The following is a 19,455-nucleotide window of genomic DNA, read 5'->3' on the forward strand; positions in this document are numbered from 1 at the left end:
TCGTGGTATCCATAGAGACGCTATGGGAAGTTGGTGTTGCTAGGAGGCTCGGGCGCTTGGGCTAATCTGCGTCATGGCTGGAGTCCCAGAAGATGACGATCCCGGTCCAGATGAAGGGGAAGACCTGGGGTTTCACACACAAAAACTGCTTGGGCCTCTTAAAGCAGCTGAAGATGCCGAACCAGACACCACGACAGAGGCAGGCCTGGAGCTTCTCGTAGAAATTGACCAAGAGCCACAGCCAGAGACGAAGGAAGACGACTTCAAAGAGGGGGCGCCAGAGAGGACGAAGAATGTGCATCCAAACCTAAAACCAAGCAGGAGGTCCCAAGAAGAGATTCCCGAGGAGTCAGAGAAAGACCTTTCTAGCGAGACTGAGCCAGGGATTCCCCAAGAGGCAAAGCTGGAGACATCCAGAGAGATGGGAGGAGAGCTTTTCAAAGATTTAGAGGTCACCGTGGATAAAAAGCTGGAGGAACCAGAACTCGAGCCACCAGAGGAGACCAAACCAGATGTTAAAGAGGATGTACTCATAGAGTCAGCTAAGGACACAGATCTAGAGCTACCAAAGGAAACTGAGTCTGAGGTTCCAAGAGCCACAATCACTGAGATAAGATTAGAGTTACCAGAGGAGACGAAACCAGAGATCCCAGAGGAATCACTTAGAGAGCAACATGAAGAGACAAGTCTAGAACCTCCAGAACAGACCAAACCTGAATATCCAATTGGGACACCAAGAAAATCAATTGAAGAGGCAGATCTGCAGCCACCAAAGACGACTGCACCAGAGTTTCCAGAGGAGACACAAATAAAGTCACCTGAGGAGAAAAGGACAGAACCATCTGAACAGGCCAAACTGGAGTTTATAGAAGAGAAACCAAGCAAATCTACTGAAGAGGCAGGCCTACAGCCTCCAGCAAAGACCAAACCAGAGGTTCCAGAGGAGATAGGAAGAAAATCAACAGAAGAGGAAGAGACAGAGCCATCTGAGCAGACTGAACCAGAATTTCCTAAAGAGAAAGCAAGAAAGTCTACAGAGGAAGCAGGTCTACAGCCTCCAGAAGAGACAAAACCAGAGGTTCCAGAGGAGATAGGAAGAAAATCAACAGAAGAGGAAGAGACAGAGCCATCTGAGCAGACTGAACCAGAATTTCCTAAAGAGAAAGCAAGAAAGTCTACAGAGGAAGCAGGTCTAGAGCCTCCAGAAGAGACAAAACCAGAGGTTCCAGAGGAGATAGGAAGAAAATCAACAGAAGAGGAAGAGACAGAGCCATCTGAGCAGACTGAACCAGAATTTCCTAAAGAGAAAGCAAGAAAGTCTACAGAGGAAGCAGGTCTACAGCCTCCAGAAGAGACAAAACCAGAGGTTCCAGAGGAGATAGGAAGAAAATCAACAGAAGAGGAAGAGACAGAGCCATCTGAGCAGACTGAACCAGAATTTCCTAAAGAGAAAGCAAGAAAGTCTACAGAGGAAGCAGGTCTAGAGCCTCCAGAAGAGACAAAACCAGAGGTTCCAGAGGAGATAGGAAGAAAATCAACAGAAGAGGAAGAGACAGAGCCATCTGAGCAGACTGAACCAGAATTTCCTAAAGAGAAAGCAAGAAAGTCTACAGAGGAAGCAGGTCTAGAGCCTCCAGAAGAGACAAAACCAGAGGTTCCAGAGGAGATAGGAAGAAAATCAACTGAGGAAAAAGGGATAGAGCCACCTGAGCAGTCCAAACCAGATTTTCCAGACCAGAAACCAAGTAAGTCTACTGAAGAGATACGAAGAAAGTCAACTGAGGAGAAAGGTCTAGAACCTCCAGAACAGAGTACACCAGAGTTTCCAAAGAAAGAACTAAAGATACAACGTAAATCAACTAAGGAAACAGGTCAAGTGCCACCACAGACGACCAAAACAGAGGTTCAAGAGAAGACACAAACAGAGCCAACTAAGGAGAAAGATCTAGAATTACCAGATAAAGCCCAACCACTACTTGTAAGAGAGACACATAAAGAATTTGCCAACGAAGAGAGGCCAGAACCAATCAAATCTAAGCATTTTGTAGACAAGGACGAGCTAGAGCATTCTGACTATCAAACAAGAAAGTTGTTAGTAAAAGAAAAGTTTACAAAACACTCTATGTTAGGGTCTCTCCCAGTAGAAGAGGTAGACTCAGTAAATACAGCTTATGAATTTTCAGAAGAACCCCCCAAATTGTACGATCTTACTGATACCAGTAATGACTTATATCCCTCCGAGTCTCAGAGGGATTTAAAAGAGTCCTTAAGTAAAAAGAAAGTTGTAGATTTCTCCCTAGCGTTGGAGAAACCAGTAGATGAAGATAAAGAAACCCAGCCAGAAGAAAGGATTGAGCTACAATTCGAGTATCTTAAGTGGAGCCCAGAGAAAGTTGCAGAGTGGATTAGCGAGCTAGGCTTCCCTCAATACAAGGTATACAAAAATAACATTTTTTGAAATCACATTCTCATCCTTTTACCTTCTATTCCTCTACCCTTACCTGAGTTCTTGCCTCTTTCTTACTAGAAGGAGTATAGAAAAGTCCTGGACTATGGTAGAAGTAACTTGGATTTCGATTCTGGCCTGTCCACTGATGTCTATATATATTTGTATTTTGGAAGACGGAGGGAGAGTCACATTTGTTTTTCCTATTCATCACAGTAATTATACTTCCCTGTAATCCTTGAATACTCAGATATTTATATAGGCCTCTTTTCATAGAAAATGTTTTTTTTTTAAATAGATTTTGTCCAAGATAGACTTTTTGGTACGTTTTTGGTAGCTTGTCAAGCTCCCTTAACTGGAACTTGTTCTATTAATCTTAGGTTTCCCAAGTGTTTCATTTGTACCATGAGCACCTAACAGTACTAACTTAAATAGCCAGTTAATTAAAAATAGTTTTATTAAAAAGATAGGGTGAATCCTCTTATTTATTAATACTGACTATGTTCTTAGCCTACCAAAAAACAACACAAGATTTGCATCCCATCTTAAAAAGTGAGGCATGAAAGAAGCATTGGTTGTATCATGCCAACAACAAGTTAAGGGGCAGTCTGAAATTTTATCAAGAGCTTAGATGGACAATATGTGGGATTATTAGGATTATGACCAAATTTAAATTTAAAATTTTGCTCAGTATAGAACTAAAGACAAACGTAATTTATTCCCTCATCCCTTCCAACCTCTTTCTTCCTTCTTTCTCCCTCTCTCTTTGCTTCTTCCTTCCTCCTTTCTCTTTCCTTCCTCCTTTTCTTCCTTCCATTTGCCGTACATCTTTTGAGTGCTGTTGTTATTGTACTGACAGGAGTGTTTTACCACAAACTTCATCAGTGGCCGTAAACTCATCCATGTAAACTGCTCAAACCTCCCTCAGATGGGGATAACAGATTTTGAAGACATGAAGGTGAGTTGTGTAGTTTCCCCATTGTGCGCTGTAACAATGCTACCATCTATCTTCAAACCAACGTCCTTCCCCTGCCCCCAGCCCCCAACCCCCTATTTCTGTCAGTAGTGTTATTATATTCCCAGTCCCCCAGGCTCACAGTGGTTCCTTCCTCACTCTCCTTTGATCCTCACAAAAATCCCAAGAACTGTTAGCTCCTCCTCTAGCATCTGGTTTTCTCCATTCCCACTTGTTCAGACCTTTATTACCTTATACCTAAAACATTCAGGTAGACTTCTGCTTTTAGCCTCTGTATGTAGGTAGGCCCTTTGGGTTCAAGGGTACTGCTTTTAAATTCTTACTTTCCAACCATTTATATACTACTCAGAAACCTCCTTTGGATCATCTCTGCTTACAAGGTGGTCTCAACTCCTTAGCTTGGGATACAAGGCCCTCCCCAAGTTTTCTCCATCCACTATTCTCTGCCTACCAAACTCCTGCATGAACCTTCTGCTCCAGCCTCACAGGTCTAACTCACACCCTCCCAAATCTGTCTTTTGCATTCCTCTCTTCTGCAACCTTGCTCAGTTCCCCTTTCTCCTGTATGACTAATATGAATCTTAATCATCCTTAGGACCCAGCTCAATTCTCATCTCCCCATAAAGTTTTTCCTGACCTTCCCAGGCCACAGTAACCTCTCCTCCCAAGCTCTCGTACATTTAATGTCCCTAACACCCATTTGGCACTTACAAAACACAACATGTGTTTTGCCTGTTTTGCTACCTAACTTGAAAACACATTACATTAACCTCTCTGGCCTCAATTTCACAAGATCTCTCCAGCACCAACAGTCCATGATCATGCTTCTTTACATAACAGTACCCTCCATTTACAGTGTTTAATAGTTTACAAAGTTTCACATACCTAATCTGATTTATAACCTTTCCTGTAATATCCCCACCCAACATACCAGTGGTTTCATTCGATACACTCTTGCTCGTAAGTGGTTCTGCCTCAGTGGTTTTCCAACTTGGATGGTCTTCGGAATCAGACGAGATTTTTAAAAAAGGATTCCTAAGGGCCGGCCCGGTGGCTCAGGTGGTTGGAGTGCCGTGCTCCTAACGTCGAGGTTATAGGTTTGATTCTCACATGGGCCAGGGAGCTGTGTCCTACACAACTAGATTGAGAAACAATGGCTTAAACTGGAGGGGGGGGTGGGAAGGAGGTGGAAGAAGGGGGGGAAAAATTCCTAGTCTCCACACTCCAAAGATTTTGATTCATTACGTCTAAAGTAAACCCTGGAATTTGTTCTCTACGTGACTCTTGATCAGGCCTTAGAACCATGTCATTCCATAAGTCAGATGATTTAGAAAATAAGAAAATTATACATGTTAATACCGAAGCCCTTTTCCTGACAACAACACATAAAGAAATCCTTTAAATTATCGAACACATAGTTCTAAGTGAACATTCAATCTCTTGAACTCTACTAATAGCTATGCTCTCTGAATGCTTACTATGTATGGAGCACCATACATATATTATTTCCCTTAATCCCCATTTTATAGAAGAGAGAACTGGAGCCCAGAAAGGTGAAGCAACTTACACAAAATTATCCAGATAGTAAGTTTAAGAGCCAGGATTCAAATCCATTCTGTGTGACTTCCCAATCCATGCTCGATTTAAACCACTATCCGATATTGCCTCTCTAAAAGAACAATGTTGTAACCATATACATAATGTAGAAAAGGACCACTTATTCTAAATTGGTATTTCCAAACATGCCCTCATGTAGCTACCAAGTACTACCCGATCCATATCTTCCTCTTTTTATGTGAAAAGTTGATACAACTATGTCTATGAGCTCTTATTTCTACTCATGCCCATAGTGTACTGAATTTTCTAAATAAAAATAAGGAACAGAATTAGCAAAATAGTAGCATGTAATCCAAATTCCTGAAAAATTTAAGTATTTTTAAATGTTACAGCTTTTTATCATCGGAAAGCATTTTTAAGAACCTGCCAATTCATTTTGCTTTCTTGACATTCTAATTCCCAAAGCACAGTATTGACATGCAATAATAAAAAATTCTAATTATGCCTTTTCTGGTCTTGCAAGAAACAAGAAGTCTTTAAAATCTTCTGAAATCCTCAAGAGTAAATGATGAACCCAGTGGTCTACCCTTATATCCCAAGAAGTTTGAATAAGCAAACTTCAGAATACTTATTATCAATGTCACCAGACAAATGTGGCCTCTTCTTGAGGTCACTAGAGTAACGTAAAGATCAAGACATTCAAAGGTATGTTAGATAAGTTTTGCTTGACACTTAGATCCACATAAAAAAGCTAATTATACACTGTGATACAGGTAACTTTTTAGAGATCGTACATGAAGTACGCCACAGTTACCTTCCGTCCTGATATCCTAAGTATTTTCAATCCCACTGTTGTAATTATAGCACCTAGTACATCTACACTTCATCCAGTAACAAGCAGTGCAGTTATCTTTTTCATGCTACCTCTTCCAAATCATCACTCATGGGTCTTGGGAGAGGGGAAGGAGTGGTGAAGAGGAGGTTGCTCGAAAGTACAGAATTCTGGACGTGCTGCTAAGAAATTGAACGACGTTTGAAAGTGTGCAGCCCATTTACACGCAGTTAATTTATGGTCAGTTGCTGTTCTCTTCTACTTCATTTTACTTCCTTAATTTTGCAATTACTCACCTGCAGAAATAAGTCACCTTTCCCTTTGCCCTTCCTACAACATACTGAGATAACAAAGAAGAGCTAAATGTATAGATGAGACTGGTGAGGAGTGCGGGAGGAAGGAAACATAATTCTTCTTTTTGACTGGCCAGGGGAGCTCTTGAAATCACTATCCTGTTTTTCCCCTTTGTAGTGATGTATTATTACCTGGTAAAAAGGGGTGAGAAAGTCAATCTTTTTTATTCTAGGCAAGCTAGACAAGACAGCATTACACCAGCTTCAGTTTTTTCTCTTAGAATATAATTCTCAAAATACTTTTAACTATACTTTCTATTCTCTCTAAGTGAAAAAAAGAACTTTGTGATTAATTGCTTATTTCTTTTGTATGCATGATTTCATATTACCAAGTATATAATATTGCAGCAATTTTACTACCTTTGCCTTGTTGCAAACTATTTAAAGAGCACAAATTCATAACATGTCAGCAGTTGTCACTAGACAAAAGTACTTTAACTTTTAATTTTTAAGGAATTTTAGTTTTACAGAAGAGTTGCAAAGAGAGTTCCTGTACATTCTTCACCAGCTTCCCCTCATGTTAACGTCTTATGTTAACATTATGGTCCATTTGTCAAAACTAAGACCTGAACATCGGTACAACACTATTAAACAACTACAGACTTAATTCAGATTTCTGCAGTTTTTCCACTGATGTCCTTTTATTGTTCCAGGAACCCTTCAGGGATACCACCTTGCATTTAACTGTCATGTTTCCTTGGTCTCTTTCAACATGTGACAGCTTCTTCATCTTTCTGTCTTTTGTGACCTTGACACTTTGAAAAGTAGTGGTCAGGTATTTTGTAGATTTCCCTCAGTTTTAGTTTGTCTCAGATTTCCCAAGAGGTTATGCGTTTGGGGAGAGACTATCAGAGAGGTGATAAGCCCTTCTCATTTCATCATATCAGGGAGTCCATGATATCAACACGAATTATTTCTGGAGGCATTAACCTTGATTACTCGGTTAAGGTGCTGTCTGCCAGGTGACTTCACCATAAAATTACTGTGCTTCCCTTTTCATAGTATTCATTAGAAGCGAGTTACCAAGTCCAGTCCACTCTCAAAGAGAAGGGAAGTAAGCTCCACCTCCTGGAGGCAGGGGTACCAAAGATTTTATGAATATAGAGTAAAATTATCACAGTAATAAGTATACTGGAGCAGATAGTGTGAGGCTATACAGATCTGTTTCTCCATAACGTTTGCCCACTAATTGTAGCATTCATCAGTGGGTCTTGCCTGCAGCAGTTATTACTACAGTGTTTCCCTGACAATAAGACCTAGACAGACCATCAGCTCTAATGCGTCTTTTGGGGCAAAAATTAATATAAGACCCAGTCTTATTTTACTATAATATAAGACCTGGTATGATATAATATAATATAATATAATATAATATAATACAATACAATATAATACAATATATAATACTAGGTCTTATATTAATTATGTCTTACTTTTTTCTGCTTGGTAGGTTTTTTGGTTTTGTTTTTTTGTGTTACTTTGTAATATAGTTAGATTCATTTGTCCCCAGCCTATCGTCCATCATCGGTTCCCAGAAAATCCTGGCTTTTTAAAAATGTGCGTGCAGTAAAGTCACTCATTGTCATGTGCAGTTCTGTGGATTTTGACAAATGCACGGGGTCATGTATCCACCACCACAGAACCAGACAGAATAATTCTATCACCCTAATATTTCCCCTATGTCCCCTCTATAGTCAGCCCTTCCCTCTAACCCAGTTCCTGGCAACCACTAATTTGTGTTTCGTCCCTATAGTTTTGCCTTTTCCAGAATGTCACATAAATGGAATCAAATAATATATAGCCTTTGAGTCCCTTTTTTCCCTCAGCAAAATACATTTTAAATGAATCCACATTGTTATATGAATCAACAAGCAGATTTTAAGCAAACTACACATCTGTTTTAATAATGGGGGTACAATACAGATGATTCATATTTGAACCACAACAATTATGTCTTTAGGTTTAATTAAAGTAAATAATAGGTCCCAATTAAGCAAATGTGCCAAGTTACTCACTATAAGGTAACTGAACAGTGTGTAATAAATTGACAATGATGAAGCAAAACCATCAGCAGTTTACAAACAAAAGCAAGAATAGCTGACTTTGAAAATCATGACCAACACAAGACACAGTAATGATATAGTAATAATAGAATCTTCTTGAAGACTACAGATGTTACAAATACCTGGTTGAGACGATGTTAAGTAGGTGCATTGAATATGAGCCACCATCCTAGAATGTAGAATTAAGAATTCTTAGAAAATTCTAACACGAATCTTCAAGAATACCTAATTTTAATAATCCTTACTAACTCAAGTAAGTTACTAGTAAATTGCTCTAAGTCTTTAGCAAAAATAAAGTCTATTGCTTCTTATTCATCAGCACGAATGAAAGAATTCACAGTTTTAGATTAATTTATAGCCCATCGGAGGACCCTCATTGTCCATCAGTGAACCACAGACATACTTTAAGGATCCTGAATTAGAGGAGGGATGGTTAGATTATCCTTCCTGACTCCATGTAATCAAAAACTTTGTAACACCTTTAATTTCTGAATTAGAATATTAAACAGTACTGGACTCCGTTGGCCTAGAGTGGGCATGTAGCTTTTTAGGTTAATGTGTCTGTAACTACAAGGTCTTTGCTGGAGGCAACATCTGCAAACCTCAGTGAATCTGTGCAATAACCCCTTCTGGGAGGGGCCTTGCAAAAGGAGAGTCAGGGTGAGGTGCTGACCAAATAAGGTGCTCAGTGTAAGCAACATCAGTTACAAATGAGAATTCTTAAGAGCCTCCTGCAGTCATTTGGATCTCAACTCTTAGAAACCTCAGTTGCTACAAGACCTCAAATAGTCTTTCCATTGGGAATGCAAGACAACATGTAGACCCATGTCTTACCCACAAACCATCTCTAGAGTCTAAACAAGACGAACTCAGGTAAGATTTGAGAAGAAAGGTATCTTGCCTATCTCAAATGCATTGCTAATGGGAAGTTTTTCATCAGGTTTAGAATTGTCTGTGGTATGAATATTATAGCCTTGTAACTATGACCGGTAGTTTTAACCTTTAAAAATAATAATAATAATCCATTCCACATATTCCTTTGATGTATTCTAGCAGCAATTTCATGGATTACATTCTCATCCAGATGCAGACTATGAATTGAAATAGCAGTGTTAATAACAGGCCTACGATTGAAACTAGAATTTGAAAATGCTATGACAGTTTAATCTAGAATACCAAGTGGCATGGTGCTCAATGACCACAAATTATGTTTGAGAGACACTGAAAATTGTGGCAAAACCTGTTTTAAAAGAATATACAAGTATAGGTACTCATAATGAAACAGCTGGGACTTTAATGTCTACTTTTTGTTGTTTGACATTTATTTTTAGTCAAACTGAATAACTATTTGAGTAATGATTTTTTTCCTTAGTTGCAGATTAACTGAGCTCCTTATAGACAAGTTAGTTATTAACCTTCCCAGAGACAGTCATGGCTCCTAATCTGAATACATTATCTGCTCATATGATTGGTCTGATTGCTCGGCCAAATGGAAGAAATGAACCCATCCGTGGCCATCTGATGCAAGAGCCTAGAAACATCTTTAAATGGAACTTTTAAAAAGATAAATCACGTGATGTTTCTCTTAAGAACTCTGTTATGATAAGGCCAGGTTAGTAAACCTTTCAAAGTGTTATTTCATTATTTTATTTTCCCATAGAAATGACTTAAGGGGTTAGCATTCAAGAGGCCTGTGTAACTAAGTATAACTGCTTTGATTTAGATATATTTTCAGGTTAGACCCATTAAAAATTGTCATTGTATTTCAGGTCATTTCTCGGCACACGCGGGAGCTACTGGGAATTGAAGAGCCATTATTTAGACGCACCATCAGCCTTCCCTATAGGGACAATATCGGCTTATTTTTAGAGCAAAAAGGTCATACTGGGGTAAAATCTGATTCCTTGACCTTATCTGAATTTGTGCGAGTGGCAGGATTACAGGATTATGACCCACAAATTACTGCCCCTGAAGAGAATGAGGAATTATATAACACTGAGCCATAGGGAAAAGTCATTACAATTAGCTTGAAACATCGAACTAAATTTCTTGGGAGAAGAAATATGGTCTTTTGGGTTGTTGTTGTTTTGTTGTTGTTTTTCTCCCCTTCATTAAGGATCAGAATTAGAACTGCTAGCTCTATTCCTAGTTCTATCGCCGACTCACAGCACCTTTCCTTTGTGTTTCAATTTAGCCTCTTGTTAAAACAAAGACGGTGATATGTCTCGTTCTGGGTAATTGTAAGAATTCCTGAAAAATTCTAGAACTGCAGCTGGTAGTAGGAACGTGTTGGAAAAATAGAATTAAAAGTAAAATCTCCTGCCAACCCAGATAATCCTCTCCACAAATGCAGAAAAAGGAGGAGTTTTATTATTGAATCAGTATTAAATCAGTCTGTGACGCACATCACAGGCAAGCCACTAAAGAGATTGGAAAGACAAGGAAATCTCACCCTTTTACATAGTCAGGCACATTCAATCTATTACTTATACATGCTGACTGTCTGTACCAAAGGAAAAATAAAACTTTTCATACCTCTATGACAAACAGGAAGTTACTACTTGGATCCAGGCACTTAAACATTAAACTTCCACAGATTCAGGAACACAAGGTACCATCCTCCTGGATGCTGACAATTCAGAAATGGCTCCAAGGTCCCCCCAAAAGACAGTCCTGGGGTATAAACCTGGTAGGAAGCTTATTCAGCTTTTTCAAAGTTTACATCCATCTCAAAAACAGAGAAAAATGACTTAAAGTACAAGTTTTCTAAATAAAATGTTTGGAGAAAAAGGAAGGGGGAAGTTCTTTTCCCTTTTGGCATCAGGGAATAATTTTTTTAAATAATTTTTTAGATTTGTATTTATCCTTACAAACAGCATGGCTTATGGAAGTACCATTGACTATGGAGAATGGCTGGGGTTTGTTTACAAGGCTCTTTTATGTGGTACCTTCCAGACCTTTATAAAATGAAATTTGGGCCAGAGTCTACCCACGACTTGACTGCTCAAAAGAAATTACAAAATACTTCTTGTTGCTTGAATAATTCTAGTTCCTCTCTCGTTTCACAGATTTAACTGCTCTTTTTCTTCCTACTCTCACTTCTTAATCCTAAAAACCACTATAAGGTATAATCCAGAAGGGAAATGATATACACTATGCAGAGACCATACCTGAATGGTCAAAGGGATACATTTTGTTTTCTACTGAGAGAAGGAACAGTGCCTCAAATTAGCATTCCTACCGAATGTTAATATTTGATGATGAACCTAATTTTTGCCCAAATTGGACTAACAAAATTTTACCTCAAACCATTTAATACCATTGAGTGTGCCTGGCTCACAATAATACAAAAAAGAAAAATGTAAATGAATAACCTAAGACTATGGTGGTTTACTTAGATAGCAAATGGTTTTGTTCAAAAACACCCTAGCATTTAGCACAAAGTGGTTCTGTTCAATGACAGGGCGTAGTCAGTGTCACCCTGCCTCAACATAATGGTCACTGCTGTTGTTTTCTGCTCTATATAAGTGACATAAAGTACTTGCAACACATAAAGAAAATACATTTGCACTATAGGAATAAGATCTATATTTTACAAAATTATTTTTAGCCATTTAGTATGCCAGCTATTTTTAAAAATGTTTTTATGGTTTAAGAATGCTTTAAATGGAAAGAGCTTTAAATAAGATCATACCAGAACAGTTTTATATATATATACACACACATATATACATATATATGCACATATATATACATATATACATGTATATGTATATATATATATGATCTGAAATAAGTCATAATTAAATTGTTTACCACCCATTTTATCTAAAATGGTAGGAAAATCAAGCTGTATCATTTGTCAGCTACATACTGCTATAGGAAAAGAAGCTACAGTATGCACTGTCTAATGGTGACATTATAATTTCCTGAATTTAGCTTTTAGAAGAGAAAGAATTGGTATTAAGCAGCTTGCTTAAGTATGTCAGGTTATGTAGTTTCATTCGGTTGCTTCCAAAAGCCAGATACACACAAATATACCAATGTCAAGGACTTCTTGCGTTATTCTACATTTTAAAGAGCCATCAGTACAATCTTTTAAGCCCCTAGTGCCGAACCCGTGGCAAACACCGTACAGTCACATGACTCCCACCATCCATTGTGATAATCAGGGTACAACCATTGTAGGGGGGAAAATATCCTGATTCCTGAGGTCTCCTCTCATTGCGATGGAGAGCCCGTGGAAACCACTGGCTGTTGTTCTTTGGTTAGGGAGATGCCAAATGAATCACAGTATAGGTGCATAAGGTGGTCCCGGAGAGCAGTGTTGGTTAAGAGATGCCGGCTAACGGGAGTTTCCCTGAGTTGCACAGCAGTCAGCTCAAACCAGGGGAAAGGCCTGGGGTGAAAAAGATACATATATATACTGTTACTTTTTTGTCCAATACATCCGATTTGACATTTCCTTTAAGTTTTCCTCTACTTGGAAACAAGGTTCTTCCTTTTCTATATCAAACTAATTAAAATTCATAGTTAAATTAAAAATTCAGCTGAAACTATTCAATACGTGGATTTAATTGTACTTAGGATGAGTTTTCGCATTTACGTACATTTCTCTAAGTGCTTTTGGGGAGGAATTCATAATTAGAGAATGGTTATAATAATGACCTTGACATCCTTTTCAGTATATTTTCCTTGAATTTAGAAAGAGAATACGTAAAAGGATCATGGACGTTAGGAAGGGAAAGGATCTCATTTCTTTTCAGATTTCCTCTTTAAGAAAAAAAAGATACCCTCTTTAAGAAATTGAAGATATCTTCTTCAATTCTCTAGGGAAAAATTAGAAGTTAATATGTCCATGAATATCTTGTAGTTTAGCAAATGATTAAAATCACATTTCAAATTGTAGGAAAAGGATTCACTACTCTATATGTAGTGTTAGTTTAGAAAGCCAACTGGCTTTCTAAAATGAAAAGTATTGAAAATTCTAAATTGATTAAAGATTTAACCATAGTGAAAATAAAATCCTAGAAGAAAATATCGAATATTTTGGGATGAAGGTCTTTATCACTATGACTTGAAACCCTAAAGCCATTAAGAAGTGATTTGAGGAACGACATCATAGGAATGGCGGCAGCAGGGTGCACTTTTTGAGTTCTCCTCCGGATCTTATCACAAACGGGACATCTATAATCCATCAAAGGACTCTCTGCTCATTACGCAGAACAGCTAAGAGACTCGTGCAAGGATTACTTGAAGGTAGGCAAATTGGGCGAGCAGGGGAAGAGGGAAGGGAGCGGAGTGGAGACGCGACCCGCATCTGTGGCTGTGGAAACGTGGCCCATTTCTGGGCTGTGGGGACATGGCCCGCATCTGTGGCTGTGGAGACGCGGCCGGCATCCACAGCTGCAGAGTCGCAGGGGATCCCAGGACGGAACAGAGAACACAAAAGCCAGGAGGTGGGCTCTTTCCCTGCATCCCACAGCTGATCTCTCCCGCTGAGGGGCAGCATATCCAGCATTTGAGGCAATAACCTCAGTGAGACCTCCAGTTGGGCCCTAGGCCGGACAAAGGACACAAACTGCATACTTGGGCCCCTCCCCCCGCCCTTCCACAGACTTCAACTGGCCCCTGAACTGAGGAGCAGTGTCAGATTACAGAGGAGCCTTAGTGCTCAGGCTCTGGGAAGACTGGTGTGCAGCTCTGACCTAGGGAAGAGGCTGGGAAAAATGTGATTTTTGCTGGGCTAGGAGAGAAGAGACTCCTCTGCCCACAGCCCCCACCCTTTCTGGCCTGCCTAGGACAGGGCAATTACATCTGCTGAGGCACTCCCAGGGATCAGCAGTAAGCGGCAGACGCAGTTCCTGGCTTTCAGCAGCTCAGAAATCTCCCGCCTGTCCCCCTCCCCCCCACACACACACACACGGAAGAAGTGCCCTAAGACTCAGGAGAACTGCACACAGGGCTGGTGGTGCTACTCTCAGTGCGCGCATATGTGCAGGCAAGGGCAGAAACTGCACTGACTTTGTAAAAACTACCATCCAGACCCCTCAGCCCCACGCATCTAAATCTGCAGTTCCAACGTCACTCCGGGCACCAGGTGACCGGCTCTGCCTGCAAACTACGCAGAGGACTCTTGGGTACAGCAGAGGACAACCTAGAGATTACTTGGTGGGCTTAAGCCAAGATTGGTGCTGCTTTTGGTTTTGTTTTGTTTTGTCTTTATATCTTTGATATCTTTGCCTGTATTGAGTGGGGGTTGTCGGTTGTTTTTACATGTGAAGGTATTTGATTTTTTCTTTGTTGTTGTTGTTGTTGTACTTGGTGATTTGCTTTGTTCTGAAATTGCCCTACCAGGGCCCAGCTTAAGAGGCACAAGATTCAACATACCCAGAGGCCAACTCCAGATCAAACCAGAGTACTACCAGGTTTGACCTACAACCAGGTTTGACCTACAAGTGACACACCCAGAGGGAATTCTCTACAGGCACAAGAGCCCATAGAGGCCAAACCACATTTAAGTGGTCACCCTCACATAGCAGAATATACTGCTGTGGGCAGAGCCAAGTCTCACAACTAGTCAGCCTAGGAATTAACCCCACTTACTCACAAGTGAAATTAAAGCAATTAAAGATCTTCTTTAACAGGACAATATACACAACACAAGAGTCACCTTTGGAGCACATGCAGAGGAGAAGAACGAAGTAGTGCAAGTCAAATATAAAGGACACATACTACATAAGATAACCCAGCAAGAACTAAGAACTCTAGGGGGTCTACCTAATACATCGAAGCAAACAGAGAGTCAGCCAGAATGGGGAAACAAAGAAACATGTCCCAAATAAAAGAACAGAAGAAACCTCCAGAAGTGGAACCAAATAAAGCAGAGGTAACCAACCTATCAGAGATAGAGTTCAGAACACTGGTGATAAGAATGTTTAAGGAGCTTAGAGACGACATAAAGAAGGATGTGGAAATCATAATGAACAACCCATTAGAACTAAAGAACACAATTACCGAAATAAAGAACTCACTTGAAGGAATTACCAGCAGGTTAGATGAAGCAGAGGATCAAATCAGCGACTTAGAAGACAAGTTAGCAGAGATCACCCAAACAGAACAACAGAAAGAAAAAAGAATAAAAAACAATGAAGATGGTTTAAGAGTCCTCTGAGATAACATCAAGCACAACAACATGTGCATCATAGGAATACCAGAAGGTGAAGAGAGGAAGCAAGGGATTGAGAACATATTTGAAGTAATAATGTCTGAAAACTTCCCTAACCTGATGAAGGAAACCAACATACAAGCCCAGGAAGTGCAGAGAGTTCCAACCAGGATAAACCCAAACAGGCGCACACCAAGACACATTATAGTTAAAATGGCAAAGATTAAAGACAAAGACAGAATCCTAAAAGCATCAAGAGAAAGACAGGGTTACATACAAGGGAACTCCCATAAGACTATCAAATGATTTTTCTACAGAAACATTGAAGGCCAGGATGGAGTGGCAGGAGATACTCAAAGTGATGGAAAACAAAGGCCTATAACCTAGATTGCTTTATCCAGCAAGGCTATCATTTAAAGTTGATGGAGAGATAAAGAGCTTCCCAGAAAAGAATAAGCTAAAGAAATTTATTACCACCAAGCCAGCATTGCAAGAAATACTAAAAGGACTTCTATAAATAGAAGAAAGATGAAAGCAATCTAACTACAAATTCAAATATGGTAATAACTATGTACCTATCAATAATCATTTTAAATGTAAACGGATTAAATGCTCCAATCAAGAGACATAGAGTGGCTGAGTGGATAAGAAAGCAAGACCCTTGTATATGCTGTATAAAAGAGACTCACCTCAGATCAAAAGACACACACAGGCTGAAAGTGAAGGGTTGGAGTAAGATATTTCATGCAAATGGAAATGAGAAAAAAGCTGGAGTTGCAATACTTATATCTGACAAAATAGACTTTAAAATGAAGAACATATTAAAAGACAAAGATAGGCACTATATAATAATAAAGGGATCGATCTGACAAGAGGACATAACCCTAAGTAAACATCCATGCACCCAACATAGAAGCACCTAAATATATAAAACAGATATTGACTGACATAAAGACAGAGATCAACAGTAACACTATCATAGTAGGGAACTTTAACACACCTCTGACAACAAGGGACAGGTCTTCCAGACAGAAAATCAATATGGAAACAACAGCCTTAAATGACACATTGGACCACTTGGATTCAATCAATATTTTCAGAGCATTTCACCCCAAAGCTGCAGAATACACATTCTTCTCAAAAGCACATGGAACCTTTTGTAAAATAGACCATATGTTCGGCCACAAAACAAGTCTTGATAAATTTAAGAAAACTGAAATCATATCAATTGTCTTCTCTGACCACAGTGATATGAAATTAGAAATGAACTACAGGAAAAAGACTGGAAGACACACCAATTCATGGAGGCTGAATAATACGTTACTAAATAATGAATGGGTCAACCAGGAGATCACGGAAGAAATCAAAAGATATCTCGAGACAAACGAAAATGAAAACACAACGATTCAAAATCTATGGGATGCTGCGATAGCAGTCCTAAGAGGGAAATTCATAGCATTGCAGGCCTACCTAAAGAAACAAGAAACATCACTAATCAACAGTTTATCTTCACACTTAAGGGATCTGGAAAAAGAACAGCAAAATAAGCCCAAAGGGAGTACAAGGAAGGAGATAATAAAGATCAGAGGGGAAATAAATGAAATAGAAACCAGAAAAACAATACAAAAGATCAATGAATCCAAGAGTTGTTTTTTAGAAAAGATAAACAAAATTGACAAACCTTTAGCCAGGCTCATTAAAAAAAAGAGAGAGAGGACCCAAATTAATAAATTCAGAAATGAAAGAGAAGTGACAACAGACACCACAGAAATACAAAAAAATTTAAGAAATTACTATGAGCAACTATATGCCAACAAATTTGACAATCTGGAAAAAATGGACAATTTTCTAGAGGCGTACAACCTTCCAAGGCTAACTCAAGATGAAACAGAAAATCTGAATAGACTGATTACTATCAGAGAAATTGAATCAGTAATCAACAATCTCCCAACAAACAAAAGCCCTAGATCAGATGGCTTTACAGGTGAATTTTACAAAACATTCAAAAAAGAATTATCACCTATTCTCCTCAAGCTCTTCCAAAAAATCCAGAAGGAGGGAAGACTCCCAAACACTTTTTATGAAGCCAGTGTCAACCTGATCCCAAAATCAGACAAAGACACCACAAAAAAAGAAAAGTACAGGCCGATATCTCTAATGAATATAGATGCAAAAATCCTCAACAAAATATTAGCGAACAGAACTCAGCAATACATTAAAAAGATCATACACCATGATCAAGTGGGATTCATTCCTGTTATGCAAGGGTGGTTCAACATCCGCAAATCAATTAATGTGATACACCACATTAACAAAATGAAAAATAAAAATCACATGATCATATCAATAGATGCAGAAAAAGCATTTGATAAAATCCACCAGCCATTTATGATAAAAACCCTTAAGAAAGTGGGAATAGAGGGATCATATCTCAACATAATAAAGGCCATATATGATAAACCCACAGCTAACGTCATACTCAATGGGGAAAAGCTAAAACTATTCCCCTTAAGATCAGGAACAAGGCAAGGTTTCCCACTTTCTCCACTTCTATTCAACATAGTGCTGAAAGTTCTAGCCACAGCAATCAGACAAAAAAAAAAAAAAGAAATAAAAGGCATCCAAATCGGTAAGGAGGAAGTAAAATTGTCATTATATGCAGATGACATGATACTATATATAGAGAACCTTAAAGGCTCCACCAAGAAACTATTAGAGCTAATAGATGAATTTAGTAAAGTAGCAGGATACAAAATTAATATTCAGAAATCAGTTGCATTTGTATATACCAATAATAAAACATAAGAAGGAGGAATTAAAAAACAATCCCATTTACAATTGCTCCAAAGACTATAAAATACCTGGGAATAAATTTAACCAAAGAAGTAAAAGATCTGTACTCAGAAAATTATAAGACACTGAAGAAAAAAATGAAAGAAGACACAAATAAATGGAAACACATACCATGTTCATGGATAGAAAGAATTAATATAGTTAAAATGTCCATATTGCCTAAGGCAATATACATATTCAACGCAATTTCTATCAAAGTACCAACGACGTTTTTAACAAAAATAGAATATGTAATCCTAAAATTTATATGGGACCATAAAAGACCCCGGATACCCTCAGCAATCTTGAGAAATAAGAACAAAGTCGGAGGTATAACAATACCTGACATCAAATTATACTACAAGGCTACCGTAATCAAAACAGCATGGTACTGGTATAAAAACAGACACATAGATCAATGGAACAGAATAGAGAGTCCAGAAATAAATCCATGCCTATATGACCATTTAATCTACAACAATGGAAGCAAGAATGTACGGTGGGGTAAAGACAGTCTATTCAATAAATGGTGCTGGGAAACCTGGACAGACACATACAAAAAAATGAAGCTGGACCACCTCCTTACACCATATACAAAAATAGATTCAAAATGGCTTAAAGACTTAAATGTAAGATCTGAAACCATAAAATTCCTAGAAGAAAATATAGGAAGAAACTTCACAGATGTTACCCGGAGTAAGATTTTTACTGATATATCCCCTCGCGTGAAGTAAGAGAAAAAATAAACATGTGGGATTACATCAAACTAAAAAGTTTTTTCACAGCAAAGGAAACCATCAATAAAGCAAAAAGGGATCCTACTGAATGGGAAAAGATATTTGCCAATGATATATCTGATAAGGGGTTAATATCAAAAATTTATAAAAAACTCATTCAACTCAACTCCAAAAAAACAAACAACCCAATTAAAAAATGGGCAGAGGACATGAAGAGACATTTTTCTAAAAAGGACATACAGATGGCAAACAGACATTTGTAGAAATGCTCAACCTCACTAACCATTAGAGAAATGCAAATAAAAACCACAATGAGATACCACCTGACCCCATTCAAAATGACTATCATCAATAAATCAACAAATAACAAGTGCTGGCGCAGATGTGGAGAAAAGGGAACGCTTGTACACTGGTGGTGGGGTTGTAGATTGGTGCGGCCACTATGGAAAACAGTATGGAGGTATCTCAAATATCTGAAAATGGAACTACCT

The 19,455-nt window shown here is 38.7% G+C and overlaps 2 protein-coding genes across 2 annotated transcripts in view; one reads left to right on the forward strand and one right to left on the reverse strand.

Moving 5' to 3' along the window:
* On the forward strand, positions 1–11,098 carry SAMD15 (sterile alpha motif domain containing 15). Its single transcript, XM_081049783.1, has 3 exons — positions 1–2,434; positions 3,306–3,404; positions 9,997–11,098. Exons 1-3 carry the CDS (start codon positions 74–76, stop codon positions 10,231–10,233), a joined length of 2,697 nt encoding a protein of 898 aa, XP_080905909.1. The 5' UTR covers positions 1–73; the 3' UTR covers positions 10,234–11,098.
* Positions 11,090–19,455, reverse strand: part of NOXRED1 (NADP dependent oxidoreductase domain containing 1) — a 19,007-nt gene continuing 10,641 nt past the window's right edge. Inside the window, exon 6 of the mRNA XM_081049798.1 lies at positions 11,090–12,626. Coding sequence (XP_080905924.1) covers positions 12,449–12,626 — 178 coding nt within the window. The 3' untranslated portion in view covers positions 11,090–12,448. The remainder of the gene's footprint in view (positions 12,627–19,455) is intronic.

Source organism: Rhinolophus hipposideros (assembly GCF_964194185.1).
Source record: "Rhinolophus hipposideros genome assembly, chromosome: 5".
NCBI lineage: Eukaryota > Metazoa > Chordata > Mammalia > Chiroptera > Rhinolophidae > Rhinolophus > Rhinolophus hipposideros.

Excerpts from the sequence above, each read along its gene's own strand:
- SAMD15 (XM_081049783.1), top strand. The coding sequence starts at position 74 with ATGGCTGGAGTCCCAGAAGATGACGATCCCGGTCCAGATGAAGGGGAA. Across the intron at positions 2,435-3,305 it reads TAGGCTTCCCTCAATACAAG|GAGTGTTTTACCACAAACTT; the intron begins GTATACAAAAAT and ends TTGTACTGACAG. Across the intron at positions 3,405-9,996 it reads CAGATTTTGAAGACATGAAG|GTCATTTCTCGGCACACGCG; the intron begins GTGAGTTGTGTA and ends ATTGTATTTCAG.